General features: G+C 46.8%; 1 protein-coding gene across 1 annotated transcript in view; it reads right to left on the bottom strand.

The window, feature by feature from the left end:
* DYNC1H1 (dynein cytoplasmic 1 heavy chain 1) overlaps positions 1 to 23,174 on the bottom strand; it is a 2,031,190-nt gene that overhangs the window by 286,012 nt on the left and 1,722,004 nt on the right. The window contains exon 71 of the mRNA XM_069637760.1: positions 8,649 to 8,866. Within this exon, the coding sequence (XP_069493861.1) occupies positions 8,649 to 8,866 (218 nt within the window). The remainder of the gene's footprint in view (positions 1 to 8,648; positions 8,867 to 23,174) is intronic.

The raw sequence follows: 23,174 nt of genomic DNA on the forward strand, positions 1-23,174 counted from the left end.
CCCAAACACTCTATAGTGTGAGAATGGCACACTCCACCTTCAGTTGAGTGCCAAGAGGGATACCCAATATCCCTCTTCTCTCTGATCCTGTGACTTTGTAGATTTGGCTGGTGGCAGTGGACATGTTCTACAAACTATTGTGTAGTTTTTTACCGCAGGATGTGTCCATAGCCTCGGCAGTGCACAATAGGGGCAACCAAGTACCAACTTGAGGCCTCCTTTTTTCGCCATTACTGTTGTGGTTGTTCTTTGTTAGCCCTTCTTCTACCGCTTGGGAGGGCAAGGCCGGTGGGTATGTTTTGCCTTTGGCGGTAACCCTAAGGTGTTCCCCTGCCCAGGCTTCAGAGCGTTTGGGCAGGCGGGTAAGAGTCTTCCACCCCCCTGTCCTTTGTCTGCCCAAGTGCCTCAATAGGGCCAGCTCCCACAGGGGATCTGGCTGTCCTGATTGGACAAACGCCCCTTTCTGTAAAATGCTGAGCGAGATTGCAGAGGAGTGTGTACTGGAAGTGTATAAAAGGTGCGTCTTCTGGAGTGAAAAGCAAGTTGATCACTGAAAACTGAGGTAACAGAAGAAGACATGGGATGCCTGCAGACCCTTTGCAACACTGAAGCGACCACTACTGTCCTGACTCAGTTTTCTATGCGACAGAGGAGCTCCGAAGAAGACAACTCCTTCCCTTTGGCGGTGATAAAAACCAGTCCACAGACAAACTTTGAATTCGGACATCTCCTGAGGTCCTAGGAGATTTCAGAGCTGCAGAAACCCAATACCAGGAGACCTGCTGCCCATTTCGAGTGCATTGTCGTGGAAAGGTCAAATCTGTCCAAATCTTTGCTGACCCCGTAAGGACACTCCAGAGATCCAATCCAACTTGCCCAGACCCCCTCATCAGAGCGTGGGACTGCAGGAAGCAAAGAAGATTGACTGGACGATCGGTGTCCTTTGTTGATGCTGCAGAAAAGGCGCCAAAACCGCAAAGTGAACCAAGAAGTTACTGAACATATTGCCCCAGGTCCTCCCTCGAGACAGCTGCCGAGAGATCTCATCTATTGTTCTGCCTTCAGTCACCAGACCAAGGAATCCGGAGGCCGGGTCCAGAGCTGCAACGTCACAGAGCATCCAGCACAAACTTTTTCTTCGAACCCAAGGTACGGTGGGGAAAAGGGTATTGATTACCCGATTCCAAGAAGTCACTCCAGAGCGTTGGCATACACAGAGGTGTTCAGGACAACCCCCTCTTACATCAGACTCAAGCTGCTGCTTGCGTTCCCTCATTGAGTCCTTTTTTGGGTCTCCCTTGTTAGTTGTTAAACTGTTGCTTCGATAACACTAGAGACTGGAAGAACTCCTCACAAACTCTTTGTATTTCGCTGCTTGTCAAGACTTTGATACCTCTCCGAACTGATTTTGGCTAGGGTTACGTTTTAGGACCTGAGACTTACTAGGCAAAGAAACCCTCACAAGAACCTCGAACCTAGCTCATGTTACACTAACAATTTTTCTCCCTTTAAGTGACTTTACCATATGTGTTTTGTAAGGGAGGCATGGTATCACAAGTATGACACTGACACAAAAGGTACAATCTGTAAAACCTTTATTGAAGTTTCAATGGGGTTGGAGAAACTTCCACTCTGCCCTACAGCCAAGATGGGAGTAGTCTCGACCATCAAATAATAAGTAAAAAGTCCTAGTTGAGTCCGTCAAATCAAAATGGCCTATACTAACAAAAACCTAATGCCTGCCCTATCTCTTGTACAAAAGTGTGAAAAGGAGAATATGTATGCAAAGAAATATTTGTGTTCACATATAAAGAATAAAGATGGCTGAGTCAGCTCTCCTCCCACATTGAACAGTATGGGGTAAGGCAGTCCCTTGTAGGCAAGATGACACACTCTGGGTCTTAACACAAAGGCATTTCAAGTTGTGGATCGAGGCCCGCCTGGCCTTCCACGCTAAAGTCCTGGTTTCCAATTTTCAAAAACAGTTCACGGTGGTCCCCCTCAATCGGGCTCAGACCTTCATAGTACAAATTCACATTGGTCTCCCTCAGTCGGGCTTGGACCTTTTTAAAGCAAACAGTTCCAAATAAAAAACTTGCAGGGGTTCCCTTCCCAAACCTTCCTTCACCCCCTTTAGGGGTTCCCTTCCATTAACCTTTTACACCTTTGGTCTCACTCAGTCGGGCTCGACCGTTTCCTGATGTCTAAGGCTTTCAAATCTGCGTGACTTTTTAAAAAAATGTTTAGACCACCGTACGACCACTTCGACTTTCCAGTGTTCAATTTACACTCTTTCGTTATTTGTCCCACTGCTTTCTGGTCTGGGTAGTTCACTGTATATTATGTATCAAAGTTCAATGTTCACGGTTTACTTTCCCCTTTCTTCAGGGTCAATTTCAATCAGTTGGCCTTTTACAGTTCATTCACTATCGCTACAAACCTTTCACCTTTCACAGAGACTTTCAAGTGAGCTACTTTCTTTCGCCGGACCACTCCATTACTCAGTATCGCTGACTTTACAGCCATTGTTATTTCAAGGTTCATTTGCAGGTCTGCTTTTCTTCGTGTATCTTTCACACGCGTGCAGCCTTCAATTGTGCGATATTATGTTGCCACTACAATCTTTCTTTAGCACACACCGGTCTCGCACGCCGCCTGCCAACTCATCTGGCTATGTTCATTTCTTTCTCGTGTTTAAGGTCTTCCAGTTTACGAGTCAAGGTTACTACCACAGGCTTGGCCTCGTCTCCCCAACTCTGCTGTTCACCTGGGAGAGTTGTTGGCGTCCTTGAAGCACAATACAGCCTTTTGTTTGGGGCTTGACCTTCTCCTGTAGCTTTTGCTGCCTTTTGGAGGCAACAACCTCCTGCAGGGAACTCCTGGGGTTCTCCACCCGTGGCTCTCGTCCCTCGTTCCATTGCTCTACTCCAGTAGGTTTGCCTTTGCCCTGGAAGTTCTGCTCTTACTCGTGTTCCACCTTGCTCAGAGTGTTTCTCTATGTTGCACATTTTATCTGTGTGGGAGAGCCAATTGGTATCGGACGTATGCACTTAGAGTCAAGTGCCTGACTTTGCCTGACCCGATTAGTGGGACACCTCCAATGCGATGTGTAAGAGTTAGCATTTTTCCTCTCAGTCACCCTCTTCCTCAGCCCAGTGTTTGTGTGGTAAGGGAGAGGGGAGAGTTGGGACACCGGAGAATCCTATAAAAATAGGAGAGATCATAGGTACAGGAAAGGGAGGAATACTGCGTCTCGCCACTGGCTGTCTCACCCCCCACCCCGAAGACCCCTCTCACCTAGGTGATCCTCCCACACTGGTCCACCCCCAGAATCTCGATCCAAAGGCGATGGCCGTGCCCTAGCCACCTGGGAAAGATCTCCCCGGAGACTAGCAGGTTATACACCCTTTGATTTCTCAGTTTGCAGAGTAAATGTATTACTGTATAAACCGTTGGAAACCGCATGAGTGTGCAATAACCGATAATACGATTGCATTTTTTCCCTTTCTAACATAGCTACAAATGTAACCGTGAACAAACACAAGGTAAAGTGCCCTTTCCATTGAAGTGTAATCTCAAGTATTCCTAAGTGTTCTAGTATAAACGTCTGAAGTATTTAAAGTGATTCTCGTGTAAATATAATAAATATTTACTTGTATATAAATTATAAGTGTTACTCATATACTTGTATATAAATTATAACCCTCTGCATTGTCCACAAGGCTTTCTGGGGCCTGGGTCCAAAATATCTTTAATTATCCCTCTGCAAATACCTCCCCTCTCGAGCTCTTCGCTCCTCTACCTCTTACTCCCTCTGGGTCAACCGTTTTTCAAAGAAATGAGCAGGGGGTAGATCTCCATCTTCGGCTGAGGCCTCCCTCTGGAACAGCCTCCCTGCCACCCTAAAACTTGAGGAGAACCATCTACGGTTCCAGAAGCACCTCAAGACCTTCCTCTTTGCTTCTGCCTTCGCTCCCCTTCTCCCCTGCTGATCTGCTCTCTCGGCATGGTGCACCTGGCCACCCCCTGTCCCCTGGGCCCAGGTACCTGCCCACCCTACCACCTTCCTGCACTGCCGACTGCATCTGTACCCATACAGCCCCACCCATTTTTCTTCTTTCTGCACTTATCCGACTTACCCAGTCTGCTGCCTTAAACACAGCGCGTGCCACCTGCTGGCTGCACTACCACTGTTTATTGCCTCCATTTTCTATTTATTTTTATTTATTGTATTTATCTGCGCTCCTCTGCTCCGCACTTCCCCTCTGCCCCTTCCACGCACTTTTTCCCTTCTCCCGTGCACTTGCGCATTCTCAATGTCACTGGGCCTAGTAAGATCATTTTTATGTTGTGCTGTGTTCTCCCTTGTTCCCCTCCCTTGCCTAGTCGCGCTCTGAAACACTTGTGTACGTGCGCAATACAAATATATCATCATTTCGTTGGTGTGCATGTCAAACTTGATTCAGTGTACTTATCTACAGTTCACATCTTCCACTTAAGATGAGCCTGACTGTTCTGCCACTCTACCATGGTCCCGAGTTAGTACAGACTGATACTAAGAGTTGGAGCTCTTCAAACCCCTGGGATAGCTTACTAAAATCTTACTATCAGTAGGACTTTAGGTAAGCTCCCCTAGCACCGCCCTGGAGGCCAGGTTAAGGACCAGGAAAAGAAGCACTAATATGGCAAACCAAGAAGACAGGGGCCATTTTGGTAAAATGGGCACCCTTGGGTACCTTTACCGCAGCTGTGGAAGCAGCCTGCAGTAAAGGTACACCGAATTAGGAAAAAAGGTTCACTGCTACCAGCCATTTAAGTTTAGCTTGTCCCTGTAACAGAATTGTCGCATTGCTAGTGACAAATGGGATACATTTTATCTCCCCAGCACTCCCCACAAGGTGGGGGGTGCGGGTGTCACCTAACAAAATGTAGAATGGATACAAATATCCTTTGTACCCCTGGGATCTCTAGTTCTCACAAGGTTAGCCAGAGAAAGTAAAAAAAGGGGAGCCCAAAGGGTGTTAGGGAGAATTCTCTGTGTAGGCTAATTTCCAAAACCTAGTGAGTCCCCAAGCAACTTTGCTGGATTTTTGGGGTTTAATTTTTTCTCCTGCTAAGAGTGAGACTCTTTTTCTCCCACTCTTAGGCATGATTTGAGAATGTCCTTTGACTTTGTAATGTGTTTTATGGGCTATGTTTTTTTTTTTCACTCCATAGGGCTTCATGTGTTTTTGATAAGTGTGTTACACAGCACCCTCAGTGCAGTAACACAGGGGTGTCATAGTGGCCCCAAACAGACTCCATACCCTGGGACTGACTACTGTCTCCCAGGGCATGTAAAGTCACCATTGACTTTACTAGTCTTAAATTATGAACCAAACCAGTTCAAACCATCATATTGTGGAAGTACTGGTAGGGGTAATTCGATTGCCCTTGAGTCTGTTTTTCAAGGGAGCACTGTCCAGTCCCCCCTTGTTGAGTTTCTGGCGGGTGGCAGTGGTTACCACGTGAAATATTCCACCGGAATATTTCCTATGGGATTTTCCCATTCATTTTAAACACACCACTTTTTTGGTGCAATGTTAAAGATACTGCCGGTTTATTTATTTAATATTTATTCCCCGGTTGGGTCTTTTTGCCAGGACTCGGTTTTAAAATGGCGTTTGTGTTCGCCTCTGTAACTCCAACCCAAGTCGAGCCCTTTGTTCCACTTTTTGGCGGGCTTCTCCACAGAAGCCTCCAAATGTGGTGCCACTCTGTCTGGGTCTACAGAATGTGTGGGAGGAGGGAATATGCACCCTGGACTGAGTTGCCTTGGCAACTCAAGTCGCACTCTTGTGTGATTGGCCCAGTGGTGAGCCGCCCGGCTCACCACTTAGCATGTTTGAGTGACAGCTAGGACTGATGAATGGGGGTTTTCTGCATAAAAGCAGGGCTTTGGGGACTGGAACTTCAGAAGTCGCCACAGGACCTAAAGAATCCGAAGAGGGAGAAGCTGAGCCGACCTGCAACGACACCACCGGTGGAGCCCTGCTGAACCGACTCACCACTTCCCAACGACAGAGAAGATCTTCTTCCAGGAGAGTCTTCTTCCTTTGAGCTGGTGGGGTAAACCAGTTTGCCCTCTTTTCGCCTTCCTGGATCGTTTCGTGGTCGAATCGCCCGTGCCAAGTACCCCAGCGGCCGGATAGCCACGCTTCACCACTACCACGAATAAAAGGGTAGTACCTTTTAACCGGGAAACTCCGCGGCTGGTTTCTTCCCCGGCAGTGCAACGACCTCCAGCTTTCCTCCACGTCAAGATCTTCTCTTCCCCTGGAAGAAGCACCGACTTGCACCCGCTGCCAGGAACAACTGCCCCCGCTGGAGCTTTCTCACCATTTCAGGTACTGTGTCCTGCCTGGTCTCCCTTGCAACAGACTGTTCAAGGTGTCCCCTAAAGCCTTGACTCTATCCTGGGGTGACCTGGGACCTGTTAACTAACTTTTCTGAACTGATCTAACTCCTTTTTGAACTATCTGCAAAGACTTTTAAAGTGTACTTCAACTGTGTGACCTTGGGCACATTCCGTCTTGCTCTCTCCAAGAGTGGGCCTGGCCTATGAACTTTTTGCTCTACAGTAGACCCTGCCTTGCTGGACTTGCTGTGGTTCTGTTAAAAGTGTTGGTATTGTGTGCTTTACTATTTCTGCCTTTTCTCTCCCTTTTTAAATAATTATTGGAGTGCCATCTTTGTTAAGCACTCACCTCTGTGTTGATAATAAGTGGTGTTCTTTTCCTAAGACTTGTTGAATAATTAATCAGGGAGGTGTATATATTTCTAGTGACTGTTTGAACTTGCTTGACATATTAGTGCCAGTATTTTTACAAGTGTGTTTTTAAATAAATAATTATATACTTTAATACCAAAGCTCTGGTCAGTGTTTGCTTGTGCTACTGTATTTTTGATGTATATACTCTATATACTGCCTAACTCTTCTTGAGAGAAGTCTGACTGCTCAGCCACAGCTACCAGGTAAATCTGGGTGGTACAGACTGCTACCAATTGGGTTTACTGCCAACACCTGTAGTCTTAAACTTTTTGCAGTGGTCCCTAAGGGAACTGCACAGGTTTCTGCCTAACAAAGGGCAACCCTGTAATAAAAGGTATATACCAAAACAGGTGTCAGAGGATAAAATGTAAAGGATACCATGGAGAGTCTTAAAAATGACACCCATAAAAAGAGTAAGAGAATCTGAATGTGGAAAAGAGTTCCCACTTACTGAAGTATAGCAAAAAATAATCCACCAGTCCAGCAAAAAGTTATGGGGTTCTCACAAGTGAGAGAGATTTAGCATGCAACTTAAAATCTTAACCAGCACTTGGCAGAGATATTTTTAAAAGACAATCAGGGCTTACAATATGCAGACCATTGCATACATTCAAATTCATTTCAGGCACCCAGACAACTGGCATTGTATAGATGTAATGTCAGCTCAGTTAGAACCTCATCCTGCCCATAGAGTTCATTAGGAAAGCCTTGAAGATCCACAGAATCCTGAGGCTTCTGCTCATAAAGGCCATCCTCTTCATCAAAGATCTGGCTCATCCTTAAAATGAATTGGATCCAGAAAGCCGATGGAAAGCTCAGAGAGGTGCACAGCCAGAGCCAAAGCTAAGGCTTCTAGGTGGGAGGGTGGGCTTGCACTGTCCTTGAGTAGTGGAGTGTCCATTGAAGGAACTGAGCCAGCAAGCCTGATACAGTAGCCCAAAAGAAGTTCCACTGCTGGCTTGACTAAATGCAGTGGGCAATGGTTTCACCAGTTAAGTTCGGGCTTCAGCTGCTGCACCCTGGGCGAAGATATCCAGCATCTGCTTACTGAATTCCTCCCACTGCTACGAAGTAGGAAATCTAGCTGCAAATGGTACCTTGGGGGATGGTTCCTCAATGAGTTTTCAGAAGTGTCATCCATGAAGTGGGGTTGACAGCTTCCCTGTCTGGAGCAGGAAGAAGAGTGCTGCTTCCATTAGCGGAAACTGTTGCTCGTGTCGTTCCTGTGTCTCTAACTCAAGAGTGGGTGGTCATCTGCTCGCCTCTTTGGCCTCGTTACATTTTCATGGAGGCAGGCCCCCAAAACCAGTGACTTCAAAGAAGTGCCTTTCCTGCCTGTGTGGAGCAAAGTATACGGTTTTGTGGCATGCTCAAGGGGGCTTTAGTGTGCACGGATTGGCACCTTTTACACAACTCTGCATCATGCTGTCCCCAAGCCAATCAAGGCACGCCCTGTAGGGATCAAACATGTAGCTGGATGTCACCCCTATGGTGGATCAAAATGCCCCCAAGGCATCTGGCAGTGGAGAAGATGCATCTAAGATGAGGAATCTGTGGGATGAAGGAATCCATTAGAAACATTGTACCTAATACAACAAAATCCCAGAAACAACTGCATAAAATATGCCACTGCTGTGAAAAATAAAGGCTGGACGACAGTAACATAAGGAGGTACTTTATGCACATTTGTTGTATTGATGCTACAAATACTCAAATAAGTGGACACCATCTTCTTTAGTTTGACTACATGCTACATTAAACTGATAAAAGCTAATCAGGGAAATGTGTTGATGCATTAGTAAGTTTTACTAAAGGTCAATAAAAGAAATATCAATACCTGATACCGTCTGGCATCTGAATATCTTTGTGACCATCAACTTTGCAGGCAAGTTTAAATTCACTGTCAAAACTAGAAGTTGTAAACAATCGCTCCAAGAAAGTGTTCAGCAAACGCTGGTCAAACTCATTATCAACACGACCCCCATAAATTGACTGAGCCATCAATGTCTTCAGGGCAGACCATGGAATCTTGTCAGGGGAGATGTTCTGACGCCCCTAAAAAGGAAAGGAAATTTAATTTTTTTTAAAAAAAGATATAAGAAATGAATACTTCATGAGTAATGTAATGCGTAGAGCTAGAGCAGAACTCTATTGTCAGGGTTCTGGCTCCCTAACCATTTTGGGTTCCTGAAATTGTTCCACACGTCCATGGGAAATGTCTTATGTGGCAGGGCGGCTGTTAAGATTGATTTCTTTCCTCTGGCCTTGTGGACAGAGTTTAGAAAGTCACCCTGGTTATAGTGAACAGGGGACTCAAGATTTTAGCCAAACCCAATGAAGTCAAGCGTGGAGAGTGGTCAAGGCTAAGTCTCAGGAGACTTGAGTGGGGTCAGGGTCCCACGACAAGTCCACACAGTGAACCACACAATGATTATGCTTAAACAGCTAAATACAAACATACTCTATTGTAGGCCCAAAAACACACTATACGAAAATGAACCAAGCAGGTAATGTCATCGCACAATCCTACAAATATAAAAAATCTATACAGTCACAATTAGTCAATACTTTGCATATAATTCACCCCCCAATACCTGAAAGTTAAGTCATTAGGCAATATCTTTTTGTCTCATTTGGTTAAAACAATCAGATTTATCAAGACTTTACACAAATTTCATACACACTTAAACACATTAAATTCATCCATATAGTTAAAACATATAAAACTTGTTACAACAATTATTTAAAATGTTCAATCACGTTAGTTCATTTACAACATATTTTTGCGTCATAAAAAACCCCCACTCAAATAATAAAGGGAATTTCATCCTAAGCAACTAAAGACACCCATTAATAGTTCCCACCCAAGATTAAAATTATTCAGGTAACAAAACAGTAACCTTATCCAGGAACTAGGTAAAAGTGCAATGTGATGAGGCTGGACCTCTTCCAATTTCAAGGAATCCAAAAAACAAGTTACTGCCAGTACTATTGCCGTAGTTATGCCTGACAGGCAATATTGCCACATCATTTCTCATCGCCTGCAGAGACCAAATCCCCATATTTTTTTTAAAACAGTTCCACCTTTTCCCCTGAATCGCAATACATGTTGTTCGAAGGTGTCTTAATGTCTCCTTATGCTGTTGCCCCATACAAAATCGACAATCTCCTTGGTCTGGGCCCAATAGCCTGTATCGAATAATTACTTCTTTAGTTAAGGTTAAATTGCAGCGGAAAAGTAAGACACCTCTTCTTACTTCCCTATCTGGATGAATTGAGAGATACAGAGCTAGGATTCCCAACATTTTATGTTACCAGATCAGGGGACTCAGTGATCGATAAGAATGCATAGAGTCCACAGTGTTTGACCAATCATGTAGGTATAACAGCCTCTTGACTCCACATGGGTTACCAAAAAGGTTTGCCACCGTCAACCCCACCAGCAAAAGTTGCGATAGACAAAAGGATGAGAAGGTATTAATTTAACTGTCCCCCAGAGTTTCCAAAATAATTTTCAAATCAAGAATCAGGGAGTTCTTAGTATTGCAAATAATGTTTCTATACAAACAAAGATACCTCCAACATGCCCTAGCTCTTAAGGATGAAATTCCGTGCTCGTACCTAATGGCCGCAATAGGGACACTGTGGTGTTAGGACTTTTTTTCTAAACTCTGGCCTGGTGGACAGATGTATAGAAGGCCAAACTAGTATTGTGACAGGCACAACTCTGGGAGCCGTAGACAAACAAGTTCAAGGTAGCAAGGCGAGTGGTCTAGGCCAAGTCTCAAGAGGTGGTGAGCTTGTAAGGGGTCCACAATGAGCACATAGTGAAATAGTCAAGGAACACACTTAGACAAACAGGTATAAAAATACTTTTATTTATGGTCAAATAACAGTGTAAAATGACTACTTACCGGCAATATCAATCACTACTAAAAATTTGATACATATGGTTTAAGTTACTTACCTGTAACTATTGTTCTACAGCATGGGTCTGGCATGGATTCACATGCTCATGAATATTCCCCTGTCAGGCTGGGAATCCTCGGTACAAGAAAACAATTTCACTTTCACTTTAAAACTGCATTTCTCCTCTAAACCAATCACTGTCCTTTGGGTCATACTGCCCCCATCCAATGTCAGTCCTCTCCCTAAATCCTGCCTCTGGTAGCCATCTTCAGATTTGGTTAGTACGCAAAGTGGCAGTATGACCAAGAACAGCTGCAGAGGGGCCGGAGGGTGGATTCGCATGTGAATCCATGCCAGACCCATGATGGAGAACAATAGTTACAGGTAAGTAATTTAAACCTTCTCCAGCATGGCGTCTGGCATGGATTCACATGCTCATGAATAACAAATACACAGCAGTACAACATTACACAACCACAGGAGGTGGCAAGGCTCAACAGAAGCAATGAACACTTACCCCTGGAACAGACTCGCCTCAAGCGAACAGGTTGCGTAGCACTGCCTGGCCAACTCTGGACTCCTTCCCTGAAATCTCTTGACGCAGTAGAACTTTGTGAAGGGATGTGTGGACCTCCATGTTGCAGCCTGGCAGATGTCGAGCAGGGACACACCAGAAAGGAACGTGGTCGTCGCAGTGATCGCTCCGATGGAGTGGGCTCTCGAACGGCCCGGTTCACCTGCCGATGACAGTGCATGATGCAGCCGGAGAGCCAACTTGAGATGGAAGCCTTTGACAAGGCCTTCCCGTGATTCACAGGTCCAAAGGTCACCAACAATTGAGAAGTCTTCCGAAAACTCTTTGTGAGTGCCACATAGAACTTCAAGGCACGAGCAACGTCCTGCGAATGCAAGGTCCTCTCAACTGGTGATGAAGGGTTTGGGAAGAAAACAGGCAACACCAAAGGCTTCTTGAGGTGGAATCCCAACAGAACCTTTGGCATGAAAGTGGAGTGCGTACGCAGTACCATCCTAGATTCATGAAACGTCAGATACAGCTGCTTGCAGGAAAGGGCCTGGCCACTCGTCTGGCTGAGGTGATGGCCACAAGGAATGCCTTCTTCCACGAGACAAATTTGAGTGTGGCTTGAAACATAGGTTCGAAAGGTGCCCCCATGAGTCTTGTCAGAACCACGTTGAGTTCCGATGCCGGGGCAGGCACCTTTACTGGAAGGAAAGATCGAAAAAGCCCCTTGAGAAGCTCCTTTACAAGTCTGTGGGACCACAGCGAGAATCTTCCTGGGTATCTGGTGTAGCGTGAGATGGCCGTCAGGTGTACCTTCATGTATGTGTGAGCCAGCCCAGCTTTTGCCAAGGAAAGCAAGTATGGAAGAATCTGTGGGGCCGTGACCCTCAGCGGGGTAATCTTCTGCGACTGGCACCACGTAACAAAACGCTTCCACTTATGGCCGTAGCACTTTAGAGTCGACGACAACACCCTAGCTTTGGCAAGGACCTTCCTGCAGTCTGCTGGCAGCTCAATCTCCAAACTCTAAGGCTGCAGCAGCAATGCCTTCAGGTTCAGAGATGCTGGGGCATGATGGATTGCGCCTCCCTCAGATTCGGAAGTACCAGCAACTTGACTGGAGGCGACACCGACATGCTGAGTAGGTTCAGAAACCAAATATGCCTCGGCCACGCGGGGCTTTGAGTGTCATCTTGCACTGACACTTTGAGTGTGTTGATCACAAGTAGCAGGAGAGGAACGGGGGAAAGGCGTACAGAAACAGACCTTCCCACAGGAAGGAGAATGAGTCTCCCATGCTCCTCGGTAGGTGGAATCTGCTGGCAAACTTCTGGCATTTTGAGTTTGCCGCCATGGCAAAGATCGATCGGAGGTCTGCCCCATTCGAGGAACAGGCGCTCTACCTGTTCCTGACAAAGTTCCCACTTGTGGCAGGAACACAGCTCCCTGCTGAGGGAGTTCTTGACGCCTGCCAGTTGGCACGTGACGAGGAACATCCCCTGTCCGATGGCCCAATGCCACAAGTCCTGAGCTGGATCGAGTGCCCCCTTGCTTCCTGATGTAGAACATGGTGGTGGTGTTGTCCGTGAAGGTCCTCACCACCTTGCCTCTCAGAGACAGAAGGGAAGACTTGTGGGCCCAGAACACTGCCCGTAACTGCAGGATGTTGATGTGCAAATCCTTCTCCAGAAGCCACAGACCTCTGGGGTCTAGATGTCCGGTTTGAGCTCCCCAACCTTCCAGAGAGGCATCCGTGGTGACTGTCTCCCAATATGGTGGGGTTTGAAAACCCATCCCCTGGGCGATGTGAGAGCGTACCCCCACCACTCTGTCACCCGCCAAACTCTTCGTTGAGGGGGATCTTGTCCGCAAAAGTCCCAGACCGTTGTATCCACCGTGCATCCAAGAATTCCTGTAGGGGTCGCATCTGCAACCTGCAGAGACGGACTAGGTAGATGCAGGACGATATCATGCCCAGTAAAGATGTGATGGCCCGAACCGTGACCGTCTTCGCCTAAGACAGTCGCCGTACCATCCCTTGAATGGCCGCTGGTCTCTCCTCCGATGGGGATGCCAGGCAAGCCACTGTGTTGAGACTGGTGCTGGCGTTTTGTGAAGCTGGAAAATATGAAGGTAGGATCTCTGGTGTCCAGCGAACATTTCCAAGTGTCAGGGAACAAGTTAAACTAGATAACAAACGTGTTCTGAACATTCAGAGTGCTTGTGTGAACAAGCAATGGCAATGCCCAAGTAATCTAAACGTTTCTAAAAGTTATCAAATCTTTTAAAAGGGAGTTAGGGGAGCAGGTAATTATCGCTGTAACTCACAGTCAGTCGGTTGAGGAGGGTGCAAGGTAGCTTTTCCATCCGTCAGCCTACGCTCTCGAGTCCCAGGGGTTGCAGGTCCGAGCCGTTCTCCAGTGGTGGACTATTGCTTGTGCAAGGTCTTCCAGTGAAGAAATGCAAAAGAACTCGATGCAGGTCCGCTCTCAGGACTGAACACAGGTAAGCAGTTTCGGACGAAGGCCACCAATGCACAGCAAAGCAAATGGATTCACTTGCCTCGGTCAGACTTTGCCACCTATCTCGGGACCTCTTGATGCTAGGACCACAACATTCCGCAGAGGTAAGTCTTGTTGCACAAGTTGAAGATCCCCCAAGTTCCAGGCTTCACCTTGGAACAGCGACGTCTGCAGCACGATAGTCCAAACTCAGAACCGATCAGCCACAGGGCGGTTTCTGGGGCACATCTTCGTAGGACAATTGAGCCGATGTCAAGAATGGATGTTCCACCCACTCCAAGAGTCGCAACTCCTTCGCAGGACTGCTGGAGATCTTCCACAGAACAGGGCTAAACCATGGCAGCAGCAGAAGTTGGTTGCCAAGCTTTCTTCCAATGGGACCACAGTCTCCTTGAAATTCTTGTAGCTGGACAGTAGTGTTGGCTCCTTCAGTTTCTTCCAGGATCTCTCCAGAGTGGGTGCAGGGGTCCTCTTATCTTAAAGGCCAGGTAAGAGCAGCAGCTCCCACTAGCCAATGACAGATCTGCCCCACATACACACCCACCCCAGTAGTGGTCCAATCAGGACCACTGGCGGCAAAACTCATGCATACAACTCAGACACACTGGCACCAGTTTATGGATTGGGACCAGACTGTCCCAGCCCACTTCCTGGCAGCAAACACACATATCCCTCCAGTAGGCCTGCCAAAAGCCTCTGCTTTGCTGGGTATTGGAAGTCCATAAAAGGATTTTCCTGGCCTCTTAGGCCAGGAAGAAGGCTAAAAGACAAGATGGCCAAAGGACAAGCGAAAAATCTCGTGGCATGCCTTGTTTGACCACAAGCCACAGTTCGCAGCAAGGTGGGAAGGCTAAAACGAAATGCACCAAAAATGCTAAGAAGTCAATGCTGCCACCAGCTTATCCATTTTACACACCTTGAGTAACCAAAAATCCTCTGAGTGTTAGTCTAAGGCAAATCAAAGTGTACCCCATTGTACTGTAATCTAAGATGCATTGTACAATGATAAAAACTACCACAAGTGGTAAAAGGTTACTAAATGTAATAGCAAAGTAACTAAACTAAGGGAAACCATGTTTCACATTACTGACAGCCTGACACCTTCTAGGAGCCCCTCACTTAACATTGACAGATGCCCTGACAATTTCTCGATTCACAGCTATTGCTGCTACTGGAACATGGAGAGAGGACCCACCAGCCAACTGAGTATCCCACACAGGGTCTCTGGCAAGAAACTGTGGGTTTACCACAGTGGAATCTACATCAGTTTCATAACAGTAGAGGTACATACACCTACCTGAACACTATGCTCAGATGAATTATGACTAAGGGACAGGTCTGGGATGAGAGCAGGTGCTCCAGCACTACTAGTTTACAAGGAATCTAGTTTAACTTCAGATTCTTCTCCTGTGGGGAAGGAATCTAAAGGGAAGGAGACCGCTGCAATATCTTCTTCCTCATATTGATTGAAGGCCAGACTTGCAGAGTGGACCCAAAGGTCTTACCCTTACACCTGTGGCCCCCACTTCAAGTGGTCACTTGCTCCACAAGTTTACCAAGTCCCAATGGGTCTTGGCACAGGGAGGCTTAGAGAAACCACTCATGCTTGGGAGGAGTAGTCCCACTACCATGACCAGACTCTTGTGACTTCCCTTTATTAAACATTTTGTTGGCCCTTATTGGACAACGTTGTATCTGTACTCCCCAACCTCTTTCTCTTTATGCTTCTGTTAGGGTTGGCTCCTGTGTTTGAATGTATGCTGTGCCAGGATTGATGTCATCATCAGAATGTAGGCTGTGAGTGTGAGGTTAGAATGTTTAGAGTTGAATTGGTCTAACCCAGGCAGTTACAATATGTGAGCCTGGGTGGTGGGAGCCAGTGGGCTCATTATCCCTGATCCTCTTGATCTCTCAATTATCTGATCCTGTAACTAAGAAGCTAATAAAGTAACCACTAAGAGTACCTGGCCTGAGTATCCTGAGTGTCCTTTGGAGTGAACCCTATGACCAAGAGCCTGTCATAACAGCTTCTTTCCCTCTTCCTGCTCACCCTTATGGGACACTATGTGAGACCCACCCATAAGTCAGCAGCAATTGCTAACCTTTTTGGATTTAACTCCTAAGGGCCAGCCAAATGCTGCTTAAGCTCTGGGGAACAAGAGGAAAAAATATGCTCAAGCATGACCAAATTAAATACGCCCTAAAAAATGGTTACCGAATAACTGTCTACACAGCCACCCACGTTATTCAAAGAATCTGTAACAAAAGTAACAGAAGTCATACAGTCTTCTTTCTTGTACTCTCTAGATTTCCTCAAGTATCGGGCAGAAGTTTTCCCAAACTTTAAGATGAGAGTTTGCTTAAGTTTGGAAAATCTTGCCCCTCAGTCTTTGACATTTCCATAATGGCACTGCAGCCAAAATGGGGCAGTCTACTGAGCACCATGCAATCCTATCAGCATCACACACTCCTTGTACTTCACATGCATACGAGTTACAAGCCAATCAATTAAATCATCCTTCTCATCATACACATTGAGCAGATCTTTTGGGAATCTTGGATGTGAAGAGAACCCAGAACCATCCCAAGATCCTCTGGAAGAACCTTGTGAAGCTCCATCTGGTGATCTCTGTCCTACCTCTCAATTCTTTCAATGTCTAACCTAGCCAAGGTAAACTCCAGCTTTTTCTCCTTGAGCCAGAGCTGCTGCCTTTTTTTTTTTTAAATCAAAAATTGCCTGAGCCTCTGAGGTTGTGACAGAATATAGTCCTGAGGATTCCCCCTCTTCCTCAGCCTCAACATTAGTAGCTGCAGTGGCAGCAACTCCACTATCAGTACCATTAGTTAGGGGAGGTACCCCCTTACTCTTCTCAAAATCAAGAATGTTTACAATTAGTTCAGCTTTAGTGCCAGAGACTGTCAGATCTCTGTCACTACACCACTTTTTCAAGTGATCCACTTTTGAAGAACTTAAAAGTAGTGAAAGTCATTGTTTCCATATTATCAAGTCTAGTAGGTGACTGTCAACTACAAGGCAGTCAAAGATCACAGTGTACTCTTTAAGTGTTATCCAGACACTCCACCAGTGTACAACACTGAGGTACCCAATACTGAACCTCACCCACTAAACACCTACTGTTAATTGGAGTGTCATCCCACCGCTGTACACCAATTTGTTAGGACTGATTTTCTATACTCTGCCCTGGTGGACAGATGTATAGAAACCCAACCTGGTATTGTGACAGTGACAACTGTGGGAGTAGCCCAAAAGTTCAGCAAAGCTCTGTACAGTTTTGTGAAACAGGAAAAAAAGAAGGTAGGGTCTCCGGCGTCCAGTGAACAGTTCCAAGTGTCAGGGGACAAGTTAAACTAGCTAACAAACGTGTTCGCAACTTTCAGAGTGCTTGTGTGAACAAGCACTGGCAAAGCCAAAGTAATCTAAAAGTTTCTAAAAGTTATCCAAACTTTTAAAAGGGAGTTGGGGGAGCAGTTAAGTGTCGCTATAACTCACCCCTCGTATTCAGATTCTACACAGGACTTGGCAGGTCGGTTGAAGAGGGTCCAAGGTCACTTTTCCAACGGTCAGCCTCAGCCCTTGATTCCCAGTGGTTGTAGGTTCGAGCAGTTCTCCAGTTGTAAAAAGAACTCGATGCAGGGCCCCCCTCAGGACAGGACGACGTTGCACGGCGACACAAAGGGATTCGCTTGCTGCGGTCAGTCTTTCCCTCCTCCATCTTGGGTGCACTTGATGCTAGTTTCAAATTCGAAAACGATTGATACATACAGAACTGCACGTAGTTATTATGTTGGAATATTTTAAATATTCAGGCGTTACCACAGAACCTCATTGTTGGTAATGAGAAGACTTTTTCGTACTAATAACGACTCTAAGTTGAAGTGGAGCTATATTGCCAACAAATGTAGCCGATATTGGCTTATTTTTATTATTGAAACTGCTCCGAGACAACAAAGAAAATTGAAATTGATCTTAACTTATTACAAGAGGAAATCAAAAAGAACTTCGATTTGGATTTATTTATGGCCAAAGGACAAGCGAAAAATCTCGTGGCAAGGCCATGTTTGACCACAAACCACAGTTAGTAGCCAAACGCTGTAAGGCTAAAATGAAATGTACTAACACATGGCAAAAAGTCACTGCTGCCACCAACTCGTCCATTAGTCTAGGGCAAAACGACAAGTGCACCCCATTGTACTGCATTGTAAAATGCATTGTACAATGATAAAAACTACCAAAAAGTTACTAAAAGTAGTAACAAAGTAACTAGACTAAGGGAAACAATGTTTCCCAGTACTGACAGCCTGAGGGACATGCCAGTTTCCCCATAACAGATGAGCAAAAGCCAGTGTAGTAAAGTTTAAGGCTTCACTGCACTGTAAAAAGAACAGGTCTGATACAAAAATTAAACCAAAAAGTTTGGGGGTCCATAGAAATGGAAGGAAAGGTGCAATGAGGAATCTTTCCCAACATTAGGAACCCGAAGAATCTTCCTCCACAATTATCCCTCCAGGACAGGTAGATAATCCAAGATCCAGAAATCTGTCAACTCAATCCCATATAGAATTTTGGGAACAATCTTCCCTTCCAAAAACTTTAATAAATGATACAGTGAGTATTTACCATATTTAAAGTTAATTAGACGCAACTGGTTTAGTAAAGCAGTCATACGTATTTTAAGCTGTTCTCTAACAAGCTGCTTTTATGGTTTTTTTTCTGAATGAGAAAGCCCAAATAAGTAAATCAACCAACTCAATCGACTCCAATTCCAGACTCCAGCAAAACCTAGGATCACATTTCCGCATAGTACAATGAATGACTTTGGTCTTTGATTGATTAACTTTCAGACTATGTACCCTTGTGAAGTTGCAATAGGCATTGTGCAAGTCCTGCAAGCCCTTTTGAGTACAATCGGATAATAGGAAGTCGTTGGCTAAGCAAGCCACATCACCAAGATTTCCAATGTTTGGGGCTTGCAAACCCGACGACAACAAACATTCTCCCACATCGGACATGTACACGTTAAATAGGCAGGGTGCTAACACGCAACCCTGTCTCACCCCTTGCAAGGTATCTATACGGCGGGAAGCAAGCCTTGATGGTTGAAACTAATTCACACATTCAAACCCTTCATGAGGACCGGAAATGAGCCGTAACAAATTCTCCATATATATGTAATTTGGCCCAGAGGAGTGATTTGTTTACAATATCAAACGCTGCAGACAGATCAATACTTGCAACAACAAATAATGGCGTCTTATTTAGCCAGTCATACCTGACTCAATGTACAATTCAGTACAAAGCCATTCAATGATGTTCCCAAAGAATTTGCAGAAGCCCGTCTGCCATTTGGAGATTCTACTGACCGCTGTTTGCCAATCCTTTAGATGCTCCAACAATAAGGCCGCAAAGAACTTGCTGTTTGCATCCTGGATTGCAATGGGTTGGTAGTTCTTGAGGTCTGATCTACTCCCTAAAGACTGGCACTATACGCACAGTTGACCAACGTGAGGGAAAACTAACTGTCTTGGAAATCTGTTAAAAAAGAGCAGAATTTCAGCCACATATGAAGGTTGCCTTTGAATAGAAAATTGGATGGCTTGTTGAGCCCTGGAAGAACTAATTTGATGAATCATTTCCTCAATCTCATCAGGAGAAACTGGCAACTTCCAGGTAGGGTCAATCAAAGGCGGATATTACCACAGAGATCACTCCCACAAACCATATACCCATTTGTCCGGCCACTCATTAATTACATTCAGTATAAGGAACAAGTTACTCACCTGTAACTATTGTTCTCCACCATGGGGTCTGGCATGGATTCACATGCTCATGAATATTCCCCGTCAGGCCGGGAGTCCTCAGTAAAAGAAAAAACAGTTTCACTTTCAAACTGTCTTTCTCCTCTAAACCAATCACTGAACTCTGGGTCATTCTGCCCCCAGCCAATGACTGCCCGCTCCCTAAGCCCCTCCTCTGGCAGCCATCTTCAGATTTGGTAGCACGCAAAGCGGCAGTATGACCAAGAAGAGCCGCAGAGGGGCAGGAGGGAGGGTTCGCATGTGAATCCATGCCAGACCCATGCTGGAGAACAATAGTTACAGCTAAGTAACTTGTTTCTTCTCCAGCATGGGGTCTGGCATGATTCACATGCTCATGAATAAGGAATACATAGCAGTACAACATTACACAACCATGGGAGGTGGCAAGGCTCAACAGAAGCAATTACTCTTACCTCCGGAACAAACTCGCCCAAGTGAACAGGTTGCGTAGCACTGCTTGGCTGACCCTGTACTCCCCTCTGGAATCCCCGTTGACACAGTAGAATCTTGTGAAGGTGTGCGTGGACCTCCACGTAGCAGCCCTGCCGATGTCCAGCAGGAGCACACCAGACAGGAACGCCGTCGTCGCATCGATCGCTCTGGTGGAATGGGCTCTTGGCTAGCAGGGCAGCGGTCGGTTTGCCAACCGGTGATAGTGTGAGATACAGCCGGAGAGCCACCTGGGGATGGAAGCCTTGGACAGGGCCTTCCCATGGTTCACAGGACTAAAGTTCACAAAAAGTTGAGACGTCTTCCGGAAACTCTTGGTACGTGCCACCTAGAACGTCAGAGCACGAGCCACATCCAGCGAGTTCAAAGTCCTTCAAGCCGGCGAAAAAGGTTTCAGAAAGAACACCGGCAACAAAGGCTTGTTGAGGTGGAATTCTGACAGAACCTTCGGCATGGAGGAGGGGTGCGTCCGCAGCACTACCCTTGTGTTGTGAAAAGTCAGAGATGTCTGTTTGCAGGATAGGGCCTGGATCTCACCTACCCTCCTGGCAGAAGTGATGGCCACGAGGAAAGCCGTTTTCCACGATAGGAACGAGAGGGACCTGATGCATAGGCTCGAAGGGGGCCCCCCCATGAGCCTTGTCAACACCATATTGAGTTCCGGGGCAGGCGCCTTCACCGGCTGGAATGATTGAAACAGTCCTTTGAGGAGCTCCTTGATGGGCGGTGGGACCAAAGAGGTAGACCGTCCCGGAGAACTGGTGTAGCAGGAAAATAGCCGCTAGATGCACCTTGATGGAGGCGTGCGCCAGCACCGCCTTGGCCGAGGACAATTACGGGAGAATCTGCGGGGGCCATGACCGCCAGAGGGTTGATCTGCTGCGTCCGGCACCACGTTGCGAAACACTTCCACTTGTCCCCGAAGCACTTCAGGGTCGACAACTCTCTGGCAAGGACATCCCTGCAGTTCCCTGGAAGCTTGAACCCTCCGAACTCTAAGGCTGCAGGAGCCAAGCCTTCAGGTTCAGCGATCCTGGGTCGTGATGTAGGATTGCGCCTCCTTCTCTGGCAAGCAGATCTGCGACCACCAGCAGCTTTTACAGCAGGGGACAACGTCGACAGGCAAAGACGATCCAGGTACCAAATCTGCCTCGGCCATGTCGGGCCGACGAGGATCATCCTGCATCGGCCCCGTTTGAGTTGACTGATGACTCGTAGCAGAAGAGGCAACGGAGGGAACACGTACAGAAACAGGCCCTGCCACTGGAAGGAAAACGCGTCCCCCATGCTCCCTGGCTGGTGGAATCTGCTGGCCAATATCTGGCATTTGGAATTCGTCGCTGTTGCAAGCAGATCGAACTGGGGTCTGCCCCACCTGAGGAAGAGGCTGTCCACTTGATCCTGTCGAAATTCCCACTAGTGGCAAGAGCGCAGGTGAAACGGAATGAGGAACATCTCCTGGGCGACGGCCCAGTTTCAGAAGTCTTGCGCCACTTTGGAGAGTACTGGGGATCTGTTACCCCCCCGCCCCCGGCTTCCTGGTGTTCCGTGAAGACCTTCACCACCTTGCCCTTGAGGGATGGAAGGAACGACTTGAGGGCCCAGAACACTGTCTGCAGCTCCAGGACATTGATGTGGAGCTCCCTCTTCTCCGGTAGCCAAAAATGAAAAATAGCTCTGAGACCAGGAAGGACTCCCAACACTGAAGCATGCAGTAAAAATCTGAAGATGGAGTTTAGAGAGAGGACTGTCATTGGATGGGGGCAGTAATTATAAGTTACTCACCCATCATAGTGACTAACGTACTCCTAGTCCATAGTCCCCTTTCCTCCATACTGTATGTGCGCCCCCTCGCTAGGGACGGGAGACGGAACCCTTTTCACCAGAAAAAATCATCTTCCCCTTTAAATTTAGAGGCGAGAGGGGCGTGGTTCTGAGAGCACACGCTCCCCTGTCTCCGCCCACCATGCCACTCCTCAAACCCTGTTGACGCATCGACAATATAACCATTGCCTAATGACACCACTTCTATTAGGGGGAGGATGGTGGGACGTATGGCAGAAAAGGGACTATGGACTAGGAGTATGTTAGTCACTACGGTGAGTAACTTATAATTACTCCTACGTCCCGTCCCCTTTACTCCATACAGTATGGGCTATTACAACTGGATGTAGCCCTAGGGTGCGGGTGACCCTCCTTAAGAAAACAAGTTCCTTAATACTGCCTGCCCCAATGCTGCATCCGACCTGGAGCCGGCATCCAAACAGTAGTGCTTTCAAAAAGCGGAGGGAGTGGTCCATGTGGCCGCCCTACCGATGACCTGCCACGGGATGTGTCTCGGGAACGCGACCGCTGTAGCCTTGGCTCTGACCGCGTGGGCATGCATGTTTTCCAGAAGTGGTTTGTGCTGCGCTGCATAGGCCTCCTTAATAACTGAAACCATCCACCTTGCGATTGAGGCCTTGGAAGCCTGATATCCTGGCCTTGATCCACCAAAGGCGATAAAATAGAGCCTCAGATTTGCAGAAGCTTTTGGTTCTGTCCAGATAGAACCTTAGCGCTCGCCGAACATCTAGACAGTGCAGAACCCTCTGAGCATGGTCCTTGGGGTCTGCAAAGAAAGTCGGAAGTACAATCTCCTCATTTAGATGGAACACAGACTACTTTTCGGAAAGAAAGCAGGATGCATTCTGAGGTCCACCTTGTCCCTTTGAAAGGTAGTGTATGGCTAAAAAGCCACCAGAGCTTGGATTTCCCTGACACGACGGGCAGACGTAAGACCCACCAAGAGGGCTGTCTTAATGGTGACCAGCCTGATGTCCGCGGACGCCACTGGCTAAAAGGGTTTATGCGCCAAGGCGCCCAACACTATGTTGAGGTCCCACACGGGGTGTGGCTTCTTGATGGGCGGGTAGAGCCTGGGAGGCCCGTCAGTTGTCTTTTAACCACCGGATTGGCAAATGAGAATACTTCCTCTGAGTTCCAGTAGGCTCCGATAGCCACCCGATAGGTGTGGTATGTGTCTATTCGCACCTCTGAGTGTGCAAGGTGTGCCGAAAAAGATAGCATATCGTCCAATGAGCAAGTAAGAGGATCAACCTCCTTAGACTTAGCCCAGTGG

The sequence above is a fragment of the Ambystoma mexicanum genome, chromosome 14, assembly GCF_040938575.1.
Source record: "Ambystoma mexicanum isolate Mex_15411 chromosome 14, UKY_AmexF1_1, whole genome shotgun sequence".
Lineage (NCBI taxonomy): Eukaryota > Metazoa > Chordata > Amphibia > Caudata > Ambystomatidae > Ambystoma > Ambystoma mexicanum.